This window comes from Microcaecilia unicolor, chromosome 10 (genome assembly GCF_901765095.1).
Source record: "Microcaecilia unicolor chromosome 10, aMicUni1.1, whole genome shotgun sequence".
NCBI classification, from domain to species: Eukaryota; Metazoa; Chordata; class Amphibia; order Gymnophiona; family Siphonopidae; genus Microcaecilia; species Microcaecilia unicolor.
The window spans coordinates 10544738-10570792 of record NC_044040.1 but is presented as its reverse complement, the minus strand read 5'-3'; the positions used below and the strand labels follow the sequence as shown (position 1 = coordinate 10570792).

At 43.8% G+C, this 26055-nt stretch overlaps 1 protein-coding gene across 3 annotated transcripts in view; it reads right to left on the bottom strand.

Moving 5' to 3' along the window:
* Positions 1-7772: 7772 nt before the first annotated feature.
* The window catches only part of SFMBT2 (Scm like with four mbt domains 2), a 229729-nt gene continuing 211446 nt past the window's right edge, over positions 7773-26055 (bottom strand). For all 3 annotated transcript variants that reach the window (XM_030216279.1, XM_030216281.1, XM_030216280.1), the window contains 4 exons: positions 17079-17248; positions 14000-14245; positions 12403-12531; positions 7773-8720 (listed from right to left, as the gene is read on the bottom strand). In XM_030216279.1, the coding sequence (XP_030072139.1) occupies positions 8580-8720; positions 12403-12531; positions 14000-14245; positions 17079-17248 (686 nt within the window). In that variant the 3' untranslated portion in view covers positions 7773-8579. The remainder of the gene's footprint in view (positions 8721-12402; positions 12532-13999; positions 14246-17078; positions 17249-26055) is intronic.

The window sequence follows — 26055 nt, the reverse complement described above, 5'->3', positions numbered from 1 at the left end:
AACTTTCTCCCTCCATGATTAATAAGTATAAAAAGTTTGAGGGTAATGCTGAGTGGGGCATTATCTGGTTATCTTTTAAAAGGTATTCAACTGACTTCGCCTTTAAATTGGACCACTGGAAAATGCTATCCTAAACATAATAGAATGAATATCGACACTATCTGGTTATCCTTGCTTCTCCTAAAATTAACCAGTTACATTTTAACCAGGGAACAAGTTGTCTGGTGTAAATTTAATTATGGGATATTATGTGCTGAATGTAGGGAAAATTTTTACACCTTGCATGTTTCAAATTCTCACTATTGGCTAGGAATAACAAGGCTGAGGAAAAATATATTCTGGAAATATAATGATTTATTGAAGCATGGCAAATGAAGGCAACAAAGCCATAACTATCAATGTTCTCTTAACGGATTTGTTACAAATAAATCTTCACTACCTGGTAATAAAACTGAAGTATCAAATTGTCTGACTGATACTTCTGGAATCAATGAAGATCTATCTTAACCCCTGACCTCTAGGAGAATAACATAAATAGCCATATAACCTTCTTGTGGCACATGAGATGCAGACTCTGGATCCAGAAAATAACACTAGCAGTGGGCAGCAAAACCCTCACTACCTCCAGCTGAATATTGGGGGGGAATATGTTGCTGAAAATAGGAAACTAGGTCGATCACATATATGAAAATCCAAGGGGGATGAATACGGTTATATGTGATACATCTTATTTCAGAAATTTCTAATATGATAACAATGCTACAAATATGTTTGCACTTTGACAGATTTTTATTTAGGTAATAAAACTTGGAAAATCATGTATATACATACTAAAGAGTATGGCCTTGACAACCTGCAATCCTGGAGAGTAGCAAAGTCAGGTTTTCAGGTTACCTCTAATGAATATCCATGTGTGATATTTGAATGCACTGCCTTCATTGTATACAAAGAGATCTCATGCATATTCCAGAGATATTTGGAGATTCGTCTGTTGGAATGTTTAAAATATTTACTCAGATGATGTGCGACACTGAGATAACTATTTGAAATTGGGCTTCCGATTCAGCTGTTGAACATTTCATTGCCGGATGCAGAGTGTTTGGAAATGGATTAGCAACAAGTAAAATCTTACGTATATATTTTACGGTTTCTGCATATGCAGAGTCTGGAATGAACAATCATTACATTTCAGTTACCGTTGCACATTTCATGTTGGATACAGACTAGTTTGGAATATAACTAGTAAAAACATATTTGTGATCAAGACTTTCACACAGTATCCACAACGGGACAGAGGAAAATGTTGGACATCATTTGCTTTTGATTCTGTTTTTTTGTTACTTGTATATTTTGTGTATTTTTTTGTACTTTTTGTATAAGCATGTCAAAATGATAGAGAAAAATATATGAATTGAATAATTGAACAAAATATTTGAGATTTTTATTATTGGTAACACAACAAAAGTAAAGATTAGTATGTTAGTCACTAAATATGGACATGAATATTCATCAAGGATATCCTGAAAACTTGATTCGTTTTGGCCCTCCAGGATTGTACTTTCACACCTCTGTTTAATCAATTCACTGATTTATTTATTACATTTGTACCCCACACTTTCCCACATACAGCAGGTTCAATGTGGCTTACATAGTAAAGAAAAGCATTACAAAGTACATGTAAGAAGAATATTATAAACTGTGGTAAATATAATGGCAACAGTGCCCAAGAATAATGAATTGGAGTAGGGGAGGTAGACAAGGAAAGAATAGGATAGGTAAAGGGAAGGAGATTGGGGGGGGGGGGGGGGGGGGGAATGGTATAAAAGGTAGAGAACAGAAGGGTGGAGATTGAGTATAAGGGGATTTGGAAATTAGGTCAGAGGTGTGATTGGTGCCAGATTTAGTGTCTTCAGATCAGGGGTAGTGTAGGTGGGCTGGTAGAATTAAGTTGGTTGGTTAGGGTAAACTGAAGGATGCCACTATGTAAGAGGGTATTAATGTGGTTACAGTAACTGGGTCATAGTTCAGCGATTATCTGGATTGGGAGGTGATTATAGCAGGACATCCTCTTTTCAAAAAGGATATGATAGGTAAAGAAAGAGAAAGGAATGGGGGTTAAATTAAGGAACGGAAAGATGGAAATATAAAGGCAGAAAAAGACCGTCTAGTCTGCCCAGCCAACTGCTCAAGTGAACAAGGCGCAGTTGAGTTGCTGAGTGATACTGAGGAAACCTAAGAGGTCTAATATGAATATAGATGTCACGTATAGGCTGCTACCACAAGGGAAAGAGGTAGATATAGATATGATAGGAATCATTTAAAGGATAGTATGCAAAAGTGAGGTGTTATGAAGGAGGACCTAAACCGAAATACAGAAGTAGAGAAATACTTGAATCCTTGCAAAAACTCTTTCTCAAACAATTAATTGAGGACTTACTTGTGGCAAAGTGACACTGAAGCTGGTACTGATAGTTGCAGAGTAAGACTAAATTTATGGCAGGGGACAGCCTGGGTCCAATGATCACAGTATTGTTTGGTTGAATTTAAACTCTAGATCAGACCCAAACTATACTAGAAAAAGGACCCCAGATTACTAACAAGCTGACGTGAAGTGAGTGAGTGATTATGTAAGCCACAGTGAGCCTGCAAATTGGTGGGGAAATGTGGGATACAAATGCTACAAATAAATAAATAAATAAATAAATGTTAAGGAAGTCTTATGAGTAGTTCTAGAAAATAAAGAGGAACCATCAATTAGGAATGAGCTGTCATTTGCGATAACATGGGACATGTCAATGATATATCCTATCCAACTCACAAATCGTATGGGGAATGAACCTCTGTACCAGTTAAATACATAAATCAATTGCGACCGCCGACAAGATTGAGTGGAGAATACTTGGTCTGTGATCCTGAAGCAGAAGTAATTCGAAACGCTGCCCGCCGTAGATCACCGTGAACGTTCGCAGAAAGGCATTGAGACCAAGATTACCAAAGCTAAGTTTGAAAGCTTTTGATACTTTTGATCCATTGCCCCAGGTACAAATAAGTACCTGTATATGTAAGCCGCATTGAGCCTGCCGTGAGTGGGAAAGCGCAGGGTACAAATGTAACTAAAAACTAAAAAAAAAAAAAAAACCTACTTCTATAAAGTACCTGGAGGTTTTTTAGCTGATGATGAGGAAGTCCAACTCCAACTAGACTATTTGCTTTAGTAAAATAGGAGTCTGCGCGAGGCTTTTTCCTCCTTACACATAAGTGTGCGCTATTCATTTAGAACCCTGTTTTGATTTGATTAATGATATATCCTATGTCATTAATGAACAGAAATGAGCAGGAAAAAAACACATTTCATGTATTTTTCTTGGCTACAAGTACACACTCGTTTGCTATACTGTGCCCGTTCAGACCACTGTGCATGTGCAAATCTATACACACATGCACGTACTATTGGAAAAACTGTGCACTTTTTCTGTAAATAGCTCACACTCAGTGACTTTACTCCTGTGATGACAAAATGGGCAATTGAAAATGAATAAAACAAACATTCTGGGAAATGACACAAAACAAAACATTTTTCTGGCTGCACATCCCTACTATGAATCAGCATAAAAAAAAAACAAACAACAACATTGAAATGGAAACAAGTTATTGTCTGTCCTATTAGCAAGAAGAGAACAAAGATGCCACTATAATTCACCAAAGAAGTAGGAAAAAAAAGTAACTGCAAACAAAACAGCAATCAGGGCGCAGAGAGACACAAAAGGCATATTTAAATTTCCCTGGCTTAACGCCGATTGCAAAATTTATTGCCATCAGTGTTAACTCATTTTAATATCTATAAGCTGCTTTGCACACAGCAGAGCGCATGAATATTTTACCTGTATTGTGCCAGAATTTTTGAATGGTAATGGCTGATTTGGCTTTTAATGTGCATTACCATATTGCTGAAGTTTAGCAAAGAGGCCCCATGATACTTATCCCGTTTGAATGTCAGACATTATGATGCTTTTTCAATAGGATGCCTAACGGCCAATGTAGTCCTGCTTCTTTCAGCCCGCATGACTCAGCTGATTTGAAACAGAAGTTATCCATGCCCATGGTGGTTGTGTGATTAAAAGTTAAATGACTCAACCCTGCAACACTTCACTATCAAAGATCGTATTGGACATTAACAAACCCTTTTACCTCAAACCCAACTTGATTGAATCTTATCTTCCCTATCCCAGTACAACATTTTGTACTTATCCCGTACCGGGCTTGGCGAATGCCTTCACGGTATTATGTAAGGCACATTGAGCCTGCAAATATGTGGGAAAATGTGGGATACAAATGTAACAAATAAAAATAAATAAATAAAAAGTGCATGCATACGCTCACGCAGTGTTAAACGATGGCAGATACTGTGTACATGGTCTTGCCTACTGTGTGTGTACTTTTAGGAAAGAAATGTTCCTTTATCCCTGCCCTGCAATATCAGTTTTCTACATGGTCAAAAGAATAAATGATCTGAAAGTACACTCTGCTGAGGCCCCATTTAGAGTACTGTGTGCAATTTTGGAGGCCGCATCTACAGAAAGATATAAACACAATGGAGTCGGTCCAGAGGGTGGCTACAAATCTGGTAAGCGGTCTTGGACATAAAACATATAGGGACAAGCTTATGAACTTCAACATGTATATGCTAGAAAAGAGAAGGGAGACATGATAGAAACGTTTAAATATCTCAGGGGCTTTAATGTACAAGAAGTGAGCCTTTTTTCAAACAAAGGAAAACTCTGGAATGAGGGGGCATACGATGAAGTTAAGAGGAAATAGGCTTAGGAGGAATCTTAAGAAAATATTCGCTCACGGAAAAGGTGGTGGAAGCGTGGAATGGCCTCCTGGTGGAGGTCATGGAGACGAGGGCTGTGTCAGAATTTAAGAAAGTGTGGGACAAGTACGTGGGATCCCCTCAGGAAAAGGAAGAGTTAGTGGTTACGGAAGATGGGAAGACTGGATGGACCATTTGGTCTTTATCTGCCATCATGTTTCTATATGTTCTGCCAACTGAAGTTCCACTTAACTGGATACCACAATACCTTCTTCTTTGGGTCAGACACGAGAAGACGACAAATATCAGAATATATAAATGAAACATAAAAGCATTCCAATGACAGTCTCAGAGGGAAAGGTTTCACTTATATAATCTGATATTTGTAGCCGCTGTATCACTCCATGGTGCGACCGCACCTCAAGTATTGTGTCCAATTCTGGTTGCCGCATCTCAAAAAAGATATAAAGGAATTAGCGAAGGTGCAAAGAAGGGCGACGAAAATGATAAAGGGAATGGAACGACTTCCCTATGAGGAAAGGCTAAGACGGTTAGGGCTCTTCAGCTTGGAGAAAAGGCGGCTGAGGGGTGATATCATAGAAGTCTACAAGATAATGAGCAGAGTAGAGCGGACAGATGTGAAGCGTTTGTTTACACTTTCAAACAACAACAAAACCAGGGGACACAAGATGAAGCTAGAATATGGTAGATTTAAAACAAATAGGAGAAAGTTTTTCTTTACTCAGCGTGTAGTTAGAATCTGGAACTGGTTGCCGGAGAATGTAGTGACAGCAGCTGGCCTTACGGAATTTAAAGGGGGTTTGGACAGATTCCTGAGGGAAAAGTCCATTGAACATTATTTTTTTTTTTTTGGGGGGGGGAGGGTTGCCAGGTTCTTGAAGCCTGGATTGGCCGCTGTCAGAGACAGGATGCTGGGCTTGATGGACCCTTGGTCTTTTCCCAATATGGTGGTGCTTATGTACTTGTCTTTGGCTCATTTCTGACCTAAGAAGTTATTGCTTTCGAAAGCTAGTCAAAAATGTATTAAGGGGCCTTTTTACTAACCTGTGGTAAAAGGAGCCTTGCGCTAGTGGCAGCGTGAGATTTTCCTACACGCAGAGTCACCTTTTACCACAGTGGGTAAAAAAAGAAATGGCCGTGAGGTCAGTTTGCACCTGTTGTACAGCCATTTTGGGGGGGAGCCCTTACAACCACCCATTCAGGTACCAACCGAGTGGTAACTGGGCAGCAGATTAACTACCGGATAACCCCCTGCAGTGATAATTTTTGAAAACTTCCTGTTGTGCGCTGTAGGCAGAATTACCACTGACGGCTGCGGTGGGCCAGCTGTAGTTCCGGGTTGCCAGGTGGCAACCCTTTAGTAGAAGGGCCCCTAAGTTAGTCCAATAAAACAGATATCCTTGTCTTATTTTGTCTCTATTATCTTTAAAAGTGGTCTAACATGGCTACCACGTCAACTTATCCTACGTTCTATCTAAAATGTGCCTTCATGTATTTTATTTGTAAATCCACTTTACTGCAGTTTTTGCTGTGAAAGATGGTACAAAAAGTGTGCAATACATATGGAATCCTGCAGCACTGCAGACCAGCCGAACAAACAGCCCAATGTTTGCAATTTGATGAGTGATTATAAAAAAAACTGTACAAAGCTTGTTTTCTGCATAACTGTCAAAAGTCGACATTTCAATAAAATTTGGGATATATCATCCTAAATCAATTTGCAATACACCTACACTCACACCAGCCATCTCACCTTAACGACATCACCACCACCTAGTGACTATCGTCATGATATGCGCGAACACCATTTTGCTGTAAACATAAACAGTTACCATAGTTTCCAGTCAGGAGGATCTGATCCTTATCAAAAATTTGTATCTGGAGAAAGGTTATCATAGACTGGAGGAAGAGTTTCAAAAAAGAGGTGGAAGTGGGTAATATGTTTTGAAGAAACTGCGAGAAACAGGTTGAAGTGATCACTAGCCAGGAAGCAGCAAGACCCAATCCATTCGCACTAAACAAAACATCACGACAGTTGAAGAACCAGGTAGTAAAATTATGTCGTTTAGGTGAGGTGGCCGACATGAACGTGGGCTTACTGCGAATTTAGAGCCTCTTTTGATCAAGCCGTTAGCTGTTCCCACGCGGCAATACCAACAGAGCCCATCCAAAGCGAACGGGCTTTTGTCTGCATCACCGCACTGCAGCTTGATAAAAGAGGCTCTTATTTTATTTATTTGTATCCCACATTTCCCCACCAATTTGTAGGCTCAATGTGGCTTACGTTATGCCGTAATGGTGATCGCCATTTCCGGATAGAGAATTACAAGTGGTATGCATTAAGGCGCATAAATGTTAAAGTAGAATACAAAGTGATATTGCAATGAAGTTCTTAATGATAGAGTGAATTATAAAATAGATTCGATAATCAACTATAGAAAGTTCACTTCCGGCATGGGAAATACATCCCAAATTTGATTGAAATTGGTCAAGTTTTTGATAGAGTTATGCAGAAAACATGTGTTACACAGTTTCTTTAAAACACAGGGTAGATCCAGCAGTAACTCTATCCTGAACAGCTAAGATAACCTCACTACTTGCTTTCTGACCACTTCCTCCAGGTCATTCTCTTGAGAATAGCTTCGTTCTTTATCAAAGGTATTTGAGCCTTCCACACTACCTCGCCTATACAGGCTTTGTAAAATAAGGTTGCCCTTTTTGTCCATTCTTCAATATTGCAGCACGCTTGCAAAGAAACATCTCCTTTTATGGTGAGGCAGTTCACACTGTTGGCTGAGACTTTTGAGTTTCTGTACCTTTCCAATTACTCTGCAATGTTTGCAATAGGTATATTTTTCATACTCTTTTATTTGTCCAAAGTGCAAGTGAGGTGCTAAGAAATTAGGAAACAGGGCTTGAGAGACTTCATCTTCAACCATTATTATGAACAGAATTTTATTAAAAGGATATGCACCTAGAAAAAGTCATCCTTGAATTTAATATATAGAATCTTATTCATTTACAAACACATCTTAACAATATATATTTATTTTCGGATCAGCTGATAGAATTAACATTTCATTCGAGCACACTTCTAACTGTTCGATTGTCGACAGTAACATTTACCGACTTCGATAAGAATCATTACTCATTTATACATTTCTGTGCAGCACATAAATGAGTGAGAATCATCTGTTCAAAGCTTTATACAGTTCAAAGAAATCCTTAATGATCTCATTAATATATTATCCACCTAACAGCAACAATTATATTATAGATATCTCAAAAGAAAATAAAAAAAATATATAATAATGTGCTGATCCCAAAGGTCAAAGCTTCACTTAAGCCATGGAACACTCTAAAATTGATCACACACATTTCAATATGAAAGAAGTGTGTAAAGTTTGGTAAAGGATAGGACATGTCAGAAATCTACTGTCACACAGCATTTTAAGAGAAAGGAGATGTCTCTTGTTTACTGAATGGAATGTGTTTTATCATCTGTGAGAAACCTCACTTTCAGAATAAAGAGAACCAAACCTGTTGCCCTTTTATGGCCGTCCTACCCGATAGAGCATAATACACATTAATTTGAAAGATTTCTTTTTTGCTATGTGCTTTAAAAATACAGAAATATTAAGCAAAGTGTTTTTATATACATCATTGATCAGTGCTTCTAGTCAATATTTCTTAAAGCAAATGAGCTTTTCTTGTGTGGGTGAAAATGACTGGCTTGAGAATCATTTCAGTTGGCATACTGTGCGTAGAATGCCACTTTCACCCTCTCGATCTGATGGCATAGCTTGATGGCTGGGCCCAGCTTCAGCTCCATGCATTCCTGAACGGTTGGGAGTGTCAACAGCAGAAGCGCTTGGCCATCAATGTCCTGGAGAAAGAAAAGAAAAAAAAATGATTGTGCAGCAAGTAACTATGGGGATCTTTTTACGAAGGGGGTGTGAACTGGCGTCAGCATGTGTTTTTGACGGGCGCAAGTGAACCACTTGTTGCACAGCCATTTTGGGGGGGGGGGGGGGGCTCGCAATGCCACCCACCGAAGTGGCGGTAAGGGCTCCCAAGCTAACCGGGCAGCACGCAACACTGCCCAATTACTGCCGGGTAATTTGATGCCCAGCATCAAAGTATGCATCATGCGGATACCGTTTTATGTGGGTCTGTATTTTATGAGGTCACTAGTAAAAAAGGCCCGTTTCTGACACAAATGAAACGGGCGCTAGCAAGGTTTTCCTCGGAGTGTGTATGTTTGGGAGAGTGTATGTGAGAGTGACTGTTTGAGAGTCAGAGTGAAAGTGTGATTGTGTGAGAGAGTGAGTCTGGGTGTCAGTGTGTTTGTGAGAGAGTGTGTGTGTGAGAATGAGAGTGTGTGCAAGTGTGTATGTGAGAGACAGTGTGAGTGAGAGTGTGTGTGTGTGGGCGAGAGAGAGTCAGAAAGACATTGTATATGAGAGAGAGAGTGTGACCTGTGCCCTCCCAATCCATGGCCATCCATGTTACTCTGTAACCTGCCCCCTCCATTCATCCCTATCCAGCATTTCCCCTCTGTGCCTGAGGCCTGCCCTGCAATCCATATCCATCCATGCCCATCTGTCCCCTCCATTCATCCCTATCCAGCAATTCCCCTGTCCCTGAGTCCTGCCCTTCCAATCCATGCCCATCCATGCTCCTCTGTCACCTGGCCCCTCCATTTTTCCCTATCCAGCATTTCCCCTCTCTGCCTGAGGCCTGCCCTGCAATCCATATCCATCCATGCCCATCTGTCCCCTCCATTCATCCCTATCCAGCAATTCCCCTCTCCCTGAGTCCTGCCCTTCCAATCCATGCCCATCCATGGTCCTCTGTCACCTGGCTCCTCCTTTTTTCCCTATCCAGCATTTCCCCTCTCTGCCTGAGGCCTGTCCTGCAATCCATATCCATCCATGCCCATCTGTGCCCTGTATTCATCCCTATCCAGCAATTTCCCTGTGTCCCTGAGTCCTGCCCTCCCAATCCATGGCCATCCATGCTCCTCTGTCCCCTGCCCCCTCCATTCATCCCTTTGCAGCAATTCCCCTCTCTCCCTGAGCCCTGCCCTTCCAATCCATGGCCATCCATGCTCCTCTGTCCCCTGCCCCCTCCATTCATCCTTTTCCAGCAATTTCCCTCTCTCCCTGAGCCCTGCCCTCCCAATCCATGGCCATCCATGCTCCTGTGTCCCCTGCCGCCTCCATTCATCCTTTTCCAGCAAGTCCCCTCTCTCCCTTCCATGCCCCCCCCCTCGCATCCATGCCCCCCCCTTCGCATCCATGGCCCCCCCCTTCGCATCCATGTTCCCCCCCCCTTCGCATCCATGGCCCCCCCCCCCTTCGCATCCGTTTTTTTTGTTTTTCTTCTTTTAAAATGTACCTCCGTGGCGGTTCCGGCAGCGAAGCGTCAAGGAAGTAGGCGGCGCTCCCGACGTGTAGCCGTCCCTTCGCTGTGTTCCGCCTTCTTTTGACGTCATCCTTGACGTCAGAAGAAGGCGGAACACAGCGAAGGGAAGGCTAGACGTCGAGAGCGCCGCCTCCTTCCCTGACGCTTCGCTGCCGAGCGATGCGATTGGTTGAGTGTCATTGCTCCGCCCTCGACGTCATCACGTTTGACGCGTGGGCGGGGCAGACACAATGGGATCTCACCCCCTTCACTTAGAATGTTGGCTAACAGAGGCTTCATTAGAACGTTGGAGGTGCGTTTTATATAGAGAGATTTATGTGTGTCAAGTAGCTATTTAGGGGCGTCGGCATGTGTTTTTGATGTGCTCCGAGGCCCCCTTGGTACTTCTTTCTTTTTTTTTAAGGAAATGGCCGTACGGCAAGTGAAGCACTTGCCACACAGCCATTTCGGGGGGGGGGGGGGGGGGGGGGGAATCTCTTACCTCCACCCACTGAGGTGGCGGTAAGGGCTCTGCTCCGGTACTTCCCGATTACCGCCGGGTACACACCGGCGCTACAAAAATTGAAATATTTTGGCAGCGCTGGAAATGGCACACAGGGGGAAGGAACTACCGCCGGGCTGTTATGGTAGCCCGGTGGTACTTCCCTTTTAGCGAGCGGTAAGCCCGCATTGGGCTTACCACCGCTTCGTAAAAGGGCACCTATAAGACAACACAGCAAACTGAGATCTGAAGGGGCCTTGCTATCTAGAAACATAGAAACATGACGGCAGATAAAGGCCATGTGACCCATCCAGTCTGCACATCCTCTGTAACCCCCAATTCTACCTGTTCCTAAGTGATCCCACATGCTTATCCCATGCCTTTTTAAATTCTGGAACAGTCTTCGACTCCACCACCTCCACCGGGAGGCCATTCCACGCCTCCACCACCCTTTCTGTGAAATAATACTTCCTTGGGTTACTCCTAAGCCTATTCCCTCTTAACTTTGTCATTTGCCCCCTCATTCCAGAGCTCTCCTTCATTTGGAAAAGGCTCTCTTCCTGTACATAAATGCCCTTAGTTCCCATTCTCCCGGGTCCAAGGACTGCCTATTCAGAAAGTCCGCCTCCACATTCAAGGATCCTGCGATGTGAGCTGCTGACAAGCAGAGATGATTTTTCTCCACCCAAATCAAAAAGGCACAGCAGAGGAGACAAACAGGATGATGACAAAACAACTCCAATGGACTCAAAGAATCCACATCAAAAGTTCACCGCCAAAACCTGGACTCAGTAGAGGTACAGGTTTTAGCAATAAACTTTGATGTTCCACGTTTACCATGGCAATGGGTCTCAGATATATTTTCATAAAGCTTAGCTTGAGTTATCTGCAGCAGGGCTCATAGGAATAAAATGGGCACTGCTGCAGATAATTCAAGCTAAGCTTTAGGAAAAGACCCCCTCAGTGCATAAATTAGCGTGTAAATATGGCCTTGCGGGAATAGCACATGCTTATTCACAAGCTATCTGCCTCCTTTGCATCCTACTACTACTACTACTATTTAGCATTTCTATAGCGCTACAAGGCATACGCAGCGCTGCACAAACATAGAAGAAAGACAGTCCCTGCTCAAAGAGCTTACAATCTAATAGACAAAAAAATAAAGTAAGCAAATCAAATCAATTAATGTGAATGGGAAGGAAGAGAGGAGGGTAGGTGGAGGCGAGTGGTTACAAGTGGTTACGAGTCAAAAGCAATGTTAAAGAGGTGGGCTTTCAGTCTAGATTTAAAGGTGGCCAAGGATGGGGCAAGACGTAGGGGCTCAGGAAGTTTATTCCATGTGTAGGGTGCAGCGAGACAGAAGGCGCGAAGTCTGGAGTTGGCAGTAGTGGAGAAGGGAACAGATAAGAAGGATTTATCCATGGAGCGGAGTGCATGGGAAGGGGTGTAGGGAAGGACGAGTGTGGAGAGATACTGGGGAGCAGCAGAGTGAGTACATTTATAGGTTAGTAGAAGAAGTTTGAATAGGATGCGAAAACGGATAGGGAGCCAGTGAAGGGTCTTGAGGAGAGGGGTAGTATGAGTAAAGCGACCCTGCAAGAGTTTGAAATAAGGACTTGTCAGTTTACGGCACTGCTGACGTGAAGTAAAATAAGTTTACCTGTTCTTGAAATATTTTTGCTAGAGGAGCACAATCTGTTGATTTAATAAACCGGACAACATCGACTACTGTCCACTCCAGTGGGTTACTCTCCAAAATAAGGGTTTCTTCTTTTTCTTGTTTCATTTCCTACAAGAGCAGCAGCAAAAATATAAATTAACACAAATATCTTCTACTAGACCCATATGTTTAACAGTACAGCAAGTTATTAAATCCAATTCATATGTGCATCTTTATCCATGTATATTCTGATTTCAAACCAACAGGCTTCATTTTCCTACATGAGAACTGTAAAGGTGATTGTGAAAATGGCAACTTTAGTCACCTTAGAGCGCTTTCCAAGACTGGACTAAAACCATCTCTCTTCCAGGATGCATTTAGTCTATAGTTTCTCCTGCCTTCACTGTTTGCTGAGGCATAGTTTGGGGGATGCACCCACTGGAATGGATAAGCATGACTATTACTATCTTCTTTCTAATTTTCTATCCTTTTTCTTAAATTTAAATTCCTTTTTCTTTCTTTATATTTATTTAATTCACTGTATGTAAAACGCTCAGAACCACTGTTCCCTCTAATTTGAGTGGGAGTCCACTGACTGCACTGCCAACAGAGAGGGGGGTGGGGGGGAGAGGAGAGCAGTGCTTCAATGTTGTGCTTTCAGTGGCTGCTGCCTGTCTCTCACTATTAAAAATGTGATAGTGAAACAGCATGTCCCACGGGCAGGGCTGTGGGCTCTCACTCAGTTTAGAGGGAACAGTGCTCAGAACGGCTCCTAATTGAGCAGAATATGAAATAAACTTGAAACATCTGGAGAACATCCTGTGTGTTTTACAGTGAAAAAGTCATAAGCAAATAACACATGATAGCAGAAAAACTTGATCACGACCCTGCATTTTTATCCAGGAATACTGGCAATTTGTATACTCTGAAGAAGAAAAAGTCTCCAGTTTAAAAAGGAGACTTTCCATGATGCTTTAGCGCTTCTTGCTTGTGTAGTACACAAGAAGTTATTATTATTATTAGAGAGGTGTGGTAGCCGTGTTAGTCCACTCTTAAAGGTTATCAATAGAAATAAAAAAAAATAAAACATGGAAAAGAAAAGAAGATGATACCTTTTTTATTGGACATAACTTAATACATTAATATAATCAAGAAATGTATTAAGTTACGTCCAATAAAAAAAAGGTATCATCTTATTTTCTTTTCCATGTTTTTTATTTTTATTATTATTATTAATTACATTTGTATCCCGCGCTTTCCCACATATAGCAGGTTCAATGCGGCTTACATAGTAAATAGAATTACAAAGTCTTGAAGGAGAATGTTACAAGTTGTAGTAAACATAGTAGTACTGGGGTTTTAAGGATATGTAAATTGAGCACGGAGAGGTAAACAAAGATAGGATGAGCAAAAGGAGAAGAGATTGGGAGGGGTAAGGAGTAGGAAGGACGGAGAGGAAGAGATTGAGGAATGAGCATAAGGAGATTGTGAGACATGGTCAAAGGTATAATAATCGTCGGGGCAGGAATCATGTGGGTGGGCTTAAAAAGTTAAGTTGAGTTTACATTAGAAGCTAATGCTGGAGCTGTACACTCACATGCTTGACAGAATGCTTCTCCCCTTCATTGTGTGTGAAGTTTTGTGCTTTCCGACCTCTTCTTGTTCTCACAGCCGGGACAGGTCTGTCGTATTCTGTGCTGCTCCGCAGTTTCATTGTTCTTCCAGGTCTCGCCAAGGGCACCTCAGCCGAAGAAGTGTCGGTGTGCTCATCACGGATCTCGGAGCTCGTTTCTTCACTGCCCGTTTCATCTTCCACTGCATCAGGGTCTTCGTCTTCACTTTCCTGCAGTTGAATAGGATAGGTCAGAACCGCGATCAGATAGGCTAGAAAAAAGATGCACTGCCCGTAAGGTGAAACTTCCTTCACTTCCAATTCATCAGTGTTATTTAAGACAAAATCATCAAAATTACTTTTAATGTTTTTTTTTAAAATCATAATTTCCAATCATAATCATTTTGCAAGGCAAGATTCCTAAGTTCAAATAATTTGTATTAATATATTAAACAAAAGAACAAATAAACACATGTTCAGAAGGAATGGATCCTAAGGAGCTTAGCCGAGATTGGGTGGCAGAGCCGGTGGCGGGAGGCGGGGATGGTGCTGGGCAGACTTATACAGGCTGTGCCAGAGCCGGTGGTGGGAGGCGGGACTGGTGGTTGGGAGGCGGGGATAGTGCTGGGCAGACTTATATGGTCTGTGCCAGAGCCGGTGGTGGGAGGCAGGGATAGTGCTGGGCAGACTTATACGGTCTTGAAGGTGAAAAATGGAAGATATGACTTGCCAGACATTGGTCCAGTACTGGTGAAATAAGGAGGTCCAACATCCTTTTTACAATGCCAACAAAAATGATCAGATACAGACTTCAATTTCCAAAGTTTCTATGGTGTCCAATATGCTCGATGCATGAGAAAATATGACATTTGTTGTAAAGCCTTTGTCAAAGTCACCAATTTATTGTTTTTTTTAATTGATTTGTACGAGATCGTTATTCCAGAGAGGCAGTTGTAACGAGTAATGATCTTCTGTCTCTAAATTGTCATTCAAGTCCCCAAAAGACTGTAATGTAGCTGACAAAATAAGATTGGTCTAAGGCCATCCCAGTCACAGACATACCCAATAATCTATGTAGGAAGTTTGGATGAATTAACTGACTCTCCAAAGATAACCAGCACGGTTGTGTATTCAGGTCTGCTGTTCGATCCTTGTCACTAGTGTGTCTTAAAAGTATGATACTTGTATAGATCCAGAAAATTCACACCACCCTGAAAAGAAGGAAGCTTCAATATCCATAGAAAGATACCAGATGGTTTACCCAGTCAGAGAAATTTAACTATATCTTTTCTCATTTCTCAAAATTGTGGCCGAGACGTCCCGTGGTAGTGTCGCGGGTCTTGACCGTCTCATGGGATTTCTACAGGGAGTCTCAGCCGCCATTTTTAAAGTGCCAGGTAGGGGAAATAGCAGCAGAACAATGGGCAGGAACGAACATGTCCTCCCCCCCCCCCCCGGTAGGACTGGGGATGGCTGTAGTGTGCAGCGGGCATCCAGGAAGAGCCTCTGGGTCCTCGGGCACTGCCCGTTTGCCCTAATGGTCAGTCCACCCTGTGCAGAATATTTTTCAAGCTAAAAACTACATGGATAGATTTAATTATTAAAAACTCAGCATGTAGATTTGTATTTGGACCTATCCCCACTGTAGAAATGCCTCCTAAACCCTGACATAAAAAAAAATACGAACACTGTTGACAAACAGATAGGTACATAAACAAAAAAGACCATTTCTGCAGGTAAAATGGCATTTTAATCACCGAAAGAACTCCATCTAATGCAGAGGTAGGTGACCTTTATACACAGGCCATGACACTATATAATATCGGAACCAGAAATGTACAAAACCCCATAGACCTTCTGTGATAGATAAATAAATAAAAACATTGGAAACAAACTACAAGAGTGGCTATTCTGAAAATTGTTGCAAAATTCAGTATTTAAAATTGATAAAACTCTGGTCAATGTCATTTTCTGCACACACTTCCCCTGGTCTCCCGGGCTGCATAAAATTCAATGGCAGGCTATAGGTTGTCCACCCCTGATCTCATGCATGTTCCCCTCGTTAACCTGGGCTACTGAACAGAAGTGACTGGGCCTCTGAGGTATAGCAGCTGTCTGGCTCTTTATTATAACTCACAATCCTATGGCCAAGCCATGGGCCATGTTCATGAGAGCTGTGCCACTCTACCTCATTTCTTCATAAGTCCTGACTCTGGAATTTTTGTCAAATGTTGTGTAAACACGCTTTGGGGTGAATTCTATATATGGCGCCAAATAAAGCGCTATTCTGTAGTCTGCGTTTCAAGTTAAGTGTGGTTTATAGAATAGCGCTTATGCCCAGGAGTTGCACTTAACTTTAGGTGCGGCCATTTGCACCAACTGAAACGTGGTGCAAATGTACACACCTAAATTGGACACTTATCCCCTGAATTTCATAACAACGCGTGTAAATGCCCATGATCCTCCCATTTCCGTGCCCCCCCTTTTTTTACTCACATATAAAATAACGGAGTTCAAACATGCGTGGGATATGCATAGAGGAATCCTGTGCAGAAGGAATGGATCCTCAGAAGCTTAGCTGAAATTGGGTGGCGGAGCAGTTGGGGGGAAGAGGGGGTGGTGGTTGGGAGGCGAGGATAGGGGAGGGCAGACTTATACGGTCTGTACCAGAGCCGGTGATGGGAGGCGGGACTGGTGGTTGGGAGGCGGGAAATACTGCTGGGCAGACTTATATGGTCTGTGTCCTGAAAAGGACAGGTACAAATTCAAGGTAAGGTATACACATATGAGTTTATCTTGGGCAGACTGGATGGACCATGCAGGTCTTTTTCTGCCGTCATCTACTATGTTACTATGTTATTTAGGAGCTGATCCCACGCCTAAACTAATGTATGTAAGTTCCAATTAACTCTAATTAGTGCCTATACTTGCTTGTTAAAAAGCCAATTACTGACACTAATTAGCTCTTTATTCTATTAAATTGCATGCGCTAATTGGGCGCATGCCCAAATTTGTATGCACGATTTTTGGCAACTTTTATAGAATGAGGGAGTTTATCCTTTACCTCTGCTGACTCTGCAGGAGTCAGCTCCACCGCAGAAGATCGCCTTTTCTTCTGCACAAAAATAGATTTTCGCCTTTTCCTCCGTCTTGCTGGCTTTGGCTGTCCACTTTCAATGCTGTTTTCTCCGATTGGCAGCTTAATGATTTTCTTTCTTTTTCCATAATAGTAGGCTAGAGTAAAATGTATTAAAAAGAATACAATTAAAAAGAGCTCCATTTATTCTGTGACAGAATTCAATATGTTGCATGAATATAAGTGAGAACTAATGACTCAGACGATGAAGTTGTACATTATTTGGGGGCTGTTTCTTATTAATTCATTTGCAGATAAGCCCAGTTTAATGATTTGGTGCTGACAGCTTTGCTCTAAGAAAGGAACATTCTCTAAGGGGCCCTTTTACCAAGCTGCTAATAAAGGGGGCCTGCGCTAGCAGCAGTGTGTGTGTTTTTGCTGCATGCCAAGGCCCCTTTTACTACAGAAGGCCAAAAAAAGAATGGCCAAGCTGTAAGTCTGCAGTTGCCGTGTGGTCATTTCGGGGGGGGGGGGGGGGGGGGGGGCACTTACCGCCACCCACTGAGGTGTTGGTAAAGGCTCTCCTGGCAGTAACAATATGGAAATACATTTCCATAGAATCAGAAATGGTGTGTGTTAGGGGTGGAATTACCACCAGGCTCCTGCGGTACGCACAGCAAGTCTATTGCCACGCGCCAACCCTTTAGTAAAAGGGACCCCAAAACAGCTAATTGATTCTGGCAGCAGAAACATGTATTTCCTTATTTACACACTGCTAAACTTTCTTGCGGCTATTATAGGAATGGTTTTGATAAAATGCACGCTGGGACTAGCTGGAATTATTGCGACAGGGAGGGAATCTGGTTGAACTTTGGGGAACAAGCTACACTGCCCTGAGGCTTCCTGTACCCACAAAGAGCTGCGGTGACAGTGCTTATAGAGTAAGGATGACCACTGTTTACTCACTGCTCTATGCTTCCTATTATGTGCTGTCCTAGGGCATTTCTTCCTCTTTATCTCACTCTGTAAGGGGTCCTTTTACTACGCAAATAGGCGCCTACGAGCGCCCAGCGCATACTAAATTGGAGTTACCACCCGGTTACTGCGTGGCCCTTGCAGTAATTTCAATTTTGGTGCGCGTCCACTATGCGCGTCTGAAAAATATTTTTTATTTTTTGACGCATGTCAAGTGGAATTTGACGCGCGTAGACTGTTACCGCCCGGTTACCGCAGGAGACCTTACCACTACGTCAATGGCTTGTGGTAAGGTCTCAGACCTAAAATGGATGTGCAGCAATTTTCATTTTGCCGCAAGTCCATTTTCGGCAAAAATGTTAAAAAGGCATTTTTTTTGTAGGTGTGCTAAAAAAATAATTCTGTGCGTACCCAAAACATGCGTCTACACTACCGCAGGCCATTTTCAGCACAACTTAGTAAAAGGAACTCTAAGTGATTTAATAACACAGATGATATGCTGGTGGGAAAGATTCAGCCAATGTCACTAAGCCAGACTTATAGGACCTGGCAGTTCTCATGCCGCATGGTTTCTTTTCAAAAGTATGGCTTAATATGCACTAGGAATTCAGGAGCAGCAAACTAAAAAGACCTCATGTGCAATAGTTACAAAAGAATTGGCAGCACATATGTAACAATCCCTCACTAGTGTCAGAAAAAAGGAACACAGGAACTCCACCGCTGCTGCTCTCTCATGCCCCATTTTTGTTGGCATGGTTGCAGTTCATATGTAGGGGCATCTACATTTTAATAAATGCTGCAGGATTTATCATTCTTTCTATTATGCTGATGTACTAAGCTGCAAACTTTTTCTCATAATGCCAGCTCCTTTAAAAATTCATGTCACCTGCACAACAATTTGCCTGCAAAAAGGTACAACAAATCCCTAGTTTTTTTCCACCTCTCTGTGGTACAGCTGTTTTGCAGGAAAAGGTCCATTTGCATATTTTTGCCTGCACAGATTTACTACTGCAGAATTGCTAGTGACCTGGTTTCGGCTGTCCTCTATTACCATCCACCTCACTAATCTCTCATTTGTCAATTCAAATTCACATGGCACATTTCAGTCCATCTCTTCTAACACTACTACTACTTAACATTTCTAAAGCGCTACTAGGGTTACGCAGCGCTGTACAATTTTAACATGGAAGGACAGTCCCTGCTCAAGGAGCTTACAATCTAAAAGACAGGTGTATAATCTAAAGACAAGTGTACAATCTAAAAGACAGGTGTAAATCTAGAGACAAGTGTACAATCTAAAAGACAAGTGTAGAGTCGATCTGATAGGGCATACTATATTTCTTGAAAGGTTAGGTGCCGAAAGCAGCATTGAAGAGGTGAGTTTTAAGCAGAGATTTGAAGATGGGTAGGGAGGGGGCTTGGCGTAGGGGTTGAGGAAGATTGTTCCAGGCATAGGGTGAGGCAAGGCAGAATGAGCGGAGCCTGGAGTTGGCAGTGGTGGAGAAGGGTACTGAAAGGAGGGATTTGTCCTGTGAGTGGAGGTTACGGGCAGGAACATAGGGGGAGATGAGGGTAGAGAGGTAGTGAGGAGCCGCAGACCGGGTGCATTTGTTCACATTTGTCATTAGTGGATGCAGCAAAAATTATATACGGTATTTTCTCATGGAAATCTGGTTTTACACCTGGAACAGGGCTCCAATAAAATTTCACAGCCAAACACATACTTGCCAGTATGTGCACAGAGGTCATACATATTTCTGTGCACACTTAGGGGAGGAGTTCTCAGGAGTGCACCGAGGTCATACATAGGGTTACCATACGTCCGGATTTCCCCGGACATGTCCTCCTTTTCAGGAGACTGTCGGGGGTCTGGATAGTATTTTTTCCAGCAAGCCCGTTTGTTTGGGTTTCTGGGCAGGCTTGCCTTCTTCCTCCCCCCACCCAGCTTACCGTAGCACATTCTGGTGGTCTAGTGACCTCTTCGGGGCAGGAAAGAACTCCACTCTTTCCTGCCTGCTGACACTGACCTCCCCACTACCGCTGCTTCTTGAAAATGGCTGCCAAGACTTCAAGTGTAGGCCTTGCGAGACTTCACGGAAGTCTTGTGAGGCTACCACTTGAAGTCTCAGCAGCCAGTTTCAAGAAGCGGTGGCAGCAGGGAGGCCAGCAGCAGCAGGCAGGAAAGACTGGGGTTCTTTCCTGCCCCAAAGAGGCCATTAGACCACCAGGGCTGCAAGGTAGGCCCGGGAGGGGACGGGAGAGGAGAGAAGGGGCAAGCTGCTCATGGATGGGAGAGAAGGGAGAGGAGAAGGGGGACATGCTATATGGAGGGGAAGGAAGGCAAGGGAAAGGGGGGAAACGCAGCACATGGATAGAAGGGGATAGAGAGGAGAGGGGGACATGCTGCTCATGGATAGGAGGACATGCTTCTCATGGATGTTTGCTTTTTTGGAAATGTACATCTTTTCTAATTTTGTATTTAGACGATGGAAGAAAATGCATTTCTGTTACTTTTACCAGTATTTTCACTGCTTATAGAATCTGGCTTTCTTAGGGGATCAAGGTGCAACTGGGGAGGGGCCAGGGGCAGGCTGGGGCAGGGCAGCATTTTATTTTTTGTGTGCCTTTTTTTGTCTCTGCAAATATGATAACTCTGTGCCCATTGAGGGGAGGAGTTCCTAGGAGTGCAGTTTGGGTGCGTGGTGGCTAATCTGTAATATATGTAGTTATAAAATAGAATATGTACAGTTTTACACCTTCTTTGAACCATGTACAAATTTGTGCAAGTGTATATATAAGTATATATAAGTAATGCCACACTGGGAAAAGACCAAAGGTCCATCGAACCCAGCATCCTGTCCACGACAGCAGCCAATCCAGGCCAAGGGCACCTGGTGAGCTTCCCAAACGTACAAACATTCTATACATGTTATTCCTGGAATTGTGGATTTTTCCCAAGTCCATTTAGTAGTGGTTTATGGACTTGTCCTTTAGGAAACTGTCTAACCCCCTTTTAAACTCTGCCAAGATAACCGCCTTCACCACGTTCTCAGGCAACGAATTTCAGAGTTTAATTATGCGTTGGGTTTTAAATTTACTACACTGTAGTTTCATCGCATGCCCCCTAGTCCTAGTGAATTTGTATGCTTTTGGGGCTGGTTCTGGCTACCTATTTTGTAAAGTGCATAGGCACCTATCATATCTTTATCAAGTAGGTTGAAAATATGTGCCATTTGTAATTCCCACATAGGCATCCTATGTGCATTTTCTTACAGGACAATTTTCAAAGCAATTTAAGCAGGCAAACGCTCATTTGAATGCATAAATTATCTGTCTTTAATATGGCCACAACACTGGTGCTTTCAGCTACAGTTACAGGAGGTGTTTCGAAGGTGTGGGGCTGTTTTTGACAGGATTGGACGATGATATGTGTGTCTGTGGCTGATGTTAACTGCAGGTACTGGTTTACATTAGTATTTTATAATGAAATCTAGGAGCCTAGATACCATGATAGAATTGGTTCCCACTGTCTGGCATTAGGGTGCTCATTTGCTGAATTGTCTCCTATACGTATAAGTCCTGGCCCTTATATATAGAAACTGTAGAGTGTTACTGCTCTTTTTCTAAAATGGCTGCTCCTGTTGTATGTTCCCGCAAACATACGAGTCCCTATACGTGTTCTCCAAAAAGGCTCCATATTCGGCAGAGTCTATGCAAAGTGGGGCTTTAAATCTGTCAGATATGAAAACACAGCTATTAACACGCATCTTCAGAATAATAAATTGACATTTCTCAAGCTCTTCACTTTGAGTTTGTACCACCCGAACAAAAGTGTCAAGAGAGTCCATTATTTTAAAAAGACTATATTGATTTGATGTTCTGAATGTTATTGCTACATGGTAAGGTTCAGCATTTTAATGATATGTTGGAAGGACAATAGAGTGCCAGAACTTTACAGCCCCCTAAGCCCCTATTTAATGAGGATTCGTCCGATATAAACAGCAACTGAAAAGCCCTGGGCTGGAACCCATGTGTTTCAACTATGTCCTTCTTTATTAAGACCCTACTGACAGTTGAATTTAAGAACAAAATCTTAATAACTGTGAACTGATGACAATTTAGCATTTTAAAAGCACCTAGATATTTTTACAGCTTATTACTATAAAGATGCTGGGAAAAGTCTAATTCAGTTATATGAAATCATCTTTGACAAGCCAACTAACGATAGGTGATTTGAGAAACTATGGGTCCTTTGACTGAAGTGTGTTAAGCAGTTACCCCTGGATTCTATAAAGCACGACCTAAACTGCGTACAAAAATCCACTCGTATTCTGGATTTGCACACGTAACTTAGGCCCTGTTTACTAAGGTGTGTTAGTGTTTTTAGCGCACTTACACTTAGCACGCGTGCTAACCATGTAGGCGCCTATAAGGATATTGTAGGCAGGATAATGTGCGTACATGGTTAACATGCGTTAAAATGTTAACATGTCTATAACGCTGCTTAGTAAACAGGGCCCTTAATTAGTTAACAAGCCAATCAGAACCAGTAATTGCTACTTAACAATTATTGACACTAATTGGAATTAACGTGCAGAACAGTCTAAGCGTATTCTATAATGTGATACATGTACATTCTAAGTTGCATATTTGAAAAGGGGGAATGGCCATGAACATGGAATGGGTGGGTCCTGCATGTTTCTAAAATCTGTGCACGTGGTTATAGAATACACCGGGTCCACGCGTAATTTAGGCATTGGTATTTACACCAAGTTTTACTTGGTGTAACTGCCCACGACTAAATTTAGGTGTGCAGATGGGCTCTCGACTTAATTCTATAAACTGCACGGAAAGGGTATGATACATACCTGTAGCAGTTGTTCTCCGAGGACAGCAGGCTGATTGTTCTCACGACTGGGTTGACGTCCGCGGCAGCCCCCACCAACCGGAAAAAGCTTCGCGGGACGGTCGGCACGCAGGGCACGCCCACCGCGCATGCGCGGCCGTCTTCCCGCCCGTGCGCGACCGCTCCCGCCAGTTGAATGACAAGCAATAAAGTATAAAACACAACTCCAAAGGGGAGGAGGGAGGGTAGGTGAGAACAATCAGCCTGCTGTCCTCGGAGAACAACTGCTACAGGTATGTATCATACCCTTTCTCCGAGGACAAGCAGGCTGCTTGTTCTCACGACTGGGGTATCCCTAGCTCTCAGGCTCACTCAAAACAAGAACCCAGGTCAATGGAACCTCGCAACGGCGAGGAAACAACAGAAATTGACCTACGAAGAACAACTAACTGAGAGTGCAGCCTGACCAGAATAAATTCGGGTCCTGGAGGGTGGAGTTGGATTACACCCCAAACAGATTCTGCAGCACCGACTGCCCGAACCGACTATCGCGTCGGGTATCCTGCTGGAGGCAGTAATGAGATGTGAATGTGTGGACAGATGACCACGTCGCAGCCTTGCAGATCTCTTCAATAGTGGCTGACTTCAAGTGGGCCACCGACGCTGCCATGGCTCTGACACTATGAGCCGTGACATGACCCTCAAGAGTCAGCCCAGCCTGGGCGTAAGTGAAGGAAATGCAATCTGCTAGCCAATTAGAGATGGTGCGTTTCCCGACAGCGACCCCTAGCCTGTTAGGGTCGAAAGAAGTAAACAATTGGGCGGACTGTCTGTTGGGCTGTGTCCGCTCCAAGTAGAAGGCCAATGCTCTCTTGCAGTCCAATGTGTGCAACTGACGTTCAGCAGGGCGGGTATGCGGCCTGGGGAAGAATGTTGGCAAGACAATTGACTGGTTAAGATGGAACTCCGACACCACCTTCGGCAGGAACTTTGGGTGAGTGCGGAGCACTACTCTGTTGTGATGAAATTTAGTATATGGAGCATGAGCTACTAGGGCTTGAAGCTCACTGACCCTACGAGCTGAAGTAACTGCCACCAAGAAAATGACCTTCCAGGTCAAGTACTTCAGATGGCAGGTATTCAGTGGCTCAAAAGGAGGTTTCATCAGCTGGGTGAGGACGACGTTGAGATCCCATGACACAGTAGGAGGCTTGATAGGGGGCTTTGACAAAAGCAAGCCTCTCATGAATCGAACGACTAAAGGCTCTCCAGAGATGGCTTTACCTTCCACACGATAATGGTAAGCACTAATCGCACTAAGGTGATTCCTTACTGAGTTGGTCTTGAGGCCAGACTCTGATAAGTGCAGAAGGTATTCAAGCAGGTTCTGTGCAGGGCAAGAACGAGGTTCTAGGGCCATGCTCTCACACCACACGACAAACCTCCTCCACTTGAAAAAGTAACTCTTTTTAGTGGAATCCTTCCTAGAGGCAAGCAAGACCCGGGAGACACCCTCAGACAGACCCAACGCAGTGAAGTCTACGCCCTCAACATCCAGGCCGTGAGAGCCAGAGACTGAAGGTTGGGGTGCAGCAACGCTCCGTCGTTCTGCGAAATGAGAGTCGGAAAACACTCCAATCTCCACGGTTCTTCGGAGGACAACTCCAGAAGAAGAGGGAACCAGATCTGACGGGGCCAAAAGGGCGCTATCAGAATCATGGTGCCGCGGTCTTGCTTGAGCTTCAGTAAGGTCTTCCCCACCAAAGGTATGGGAGGATAAGCATACAGGAGGCCGGTCCCCCAATGGAGGAGAAAGGCATCCGACGCTAGCCTGCCGTGTGCCTGAAGTCTGGAACAGAACAGAGGCAGCTTGTGGTTGGTCTGAGAGGCGAAAAGGTCCACCGAGGGGGTGCCCCACGCTCGGAAGATCTTGCGTACCACTCTGGCATGGAGCGACCACTCGTGCGGTTGCATGACTCTGCTCAGTCTGTCGGCCAGACTGTTGTTTACGCCTGCCAGGTATGTGGCTTGGAGGAGCATGCCGAACCGACACGCCCAACGCCACATCCCGACGGCCTCCTGGCACAGGGGGCGAGATCCGGTGCCCCCCTGCTTGTTGACGTAATACATTGCAACCTGATTGTCTGTCCGAATTTGGATAATTTGACAGGACAGCCGATCTCTGAAAGCCTTCAGTGCGTTCCAGATCGCTCGGAGCTCCAGGAAGTTGATCTGCAGATCCTTTTCCTGGAGGGACCACAGACCCTGAGTGTGGAGCCCATCGACATGGGCTCCCCACCCCAGGCGAGATGCATCCGTCGTCAGCACTTTCGTGGGCTGCGGAATTTGGAATGGACGTCCCAGGGTCAAATTGGTCCGGATGGTCCACCAGAGCAGTGAAGTGCGACAACTGGTGGAGAGGCGGATGACATCTTCTAGATTCCCGGTGGCTTGGAACCACTGGGAAGCTAGGGTCCATTGAGCAGATCTCATGTGAAGACGAGCCATGGGAGTCACATGAACTGTGGAGGCCATATGACCCAGAAGTCTCAACATCTGCCGAGCTGTGATCTGCTGAGACGCTCTGGTCTGCGAAGCCAGGGCCAAGAGATTGGTGGCCCTCGCTTCGGGAAGGTAGGCCTGAGCTGTCTGGGAATTCAGCAGCGCTCCTATGAATTCCAGAGATTGAGTTGGCTGGAGATGGGACTTTGGGTAATTTATCACAAACCCCAGCAGCTCCAGAAGTTGAATAGTGCACTGCATGGACCGGAGGGCTCCTGCCTCCGAGGTGTTCTTGACCAGCCAATCGTCGAGATATGGGAACACGTGCACTCCCAGCTTGCGTAGGTAGGCCGCTACCACCACGAGGCACTTTGTAAACACTCGTGGGGCAGAGGCGAGCCCAAAGGGCAGCACACAATACTGAAAGTGCCGTGCGCCCAGGCGGAATCTGAGATACTGTCTGTGAGCTGGCAGTATCGGGATGTGAGTGTATGCGTCCTTTAAATCCAGGGAACATAGCCAATCGTTTTTCTGAATCATTGGCAGAAGGGTGCCCAAGGAAAGCATCCTGAACTTTTCTTTGACCAGGAATTTGTTCAGGCCTCTCAGGTCTAGGATGGGACGCATCCCCCCTGTTTTCTT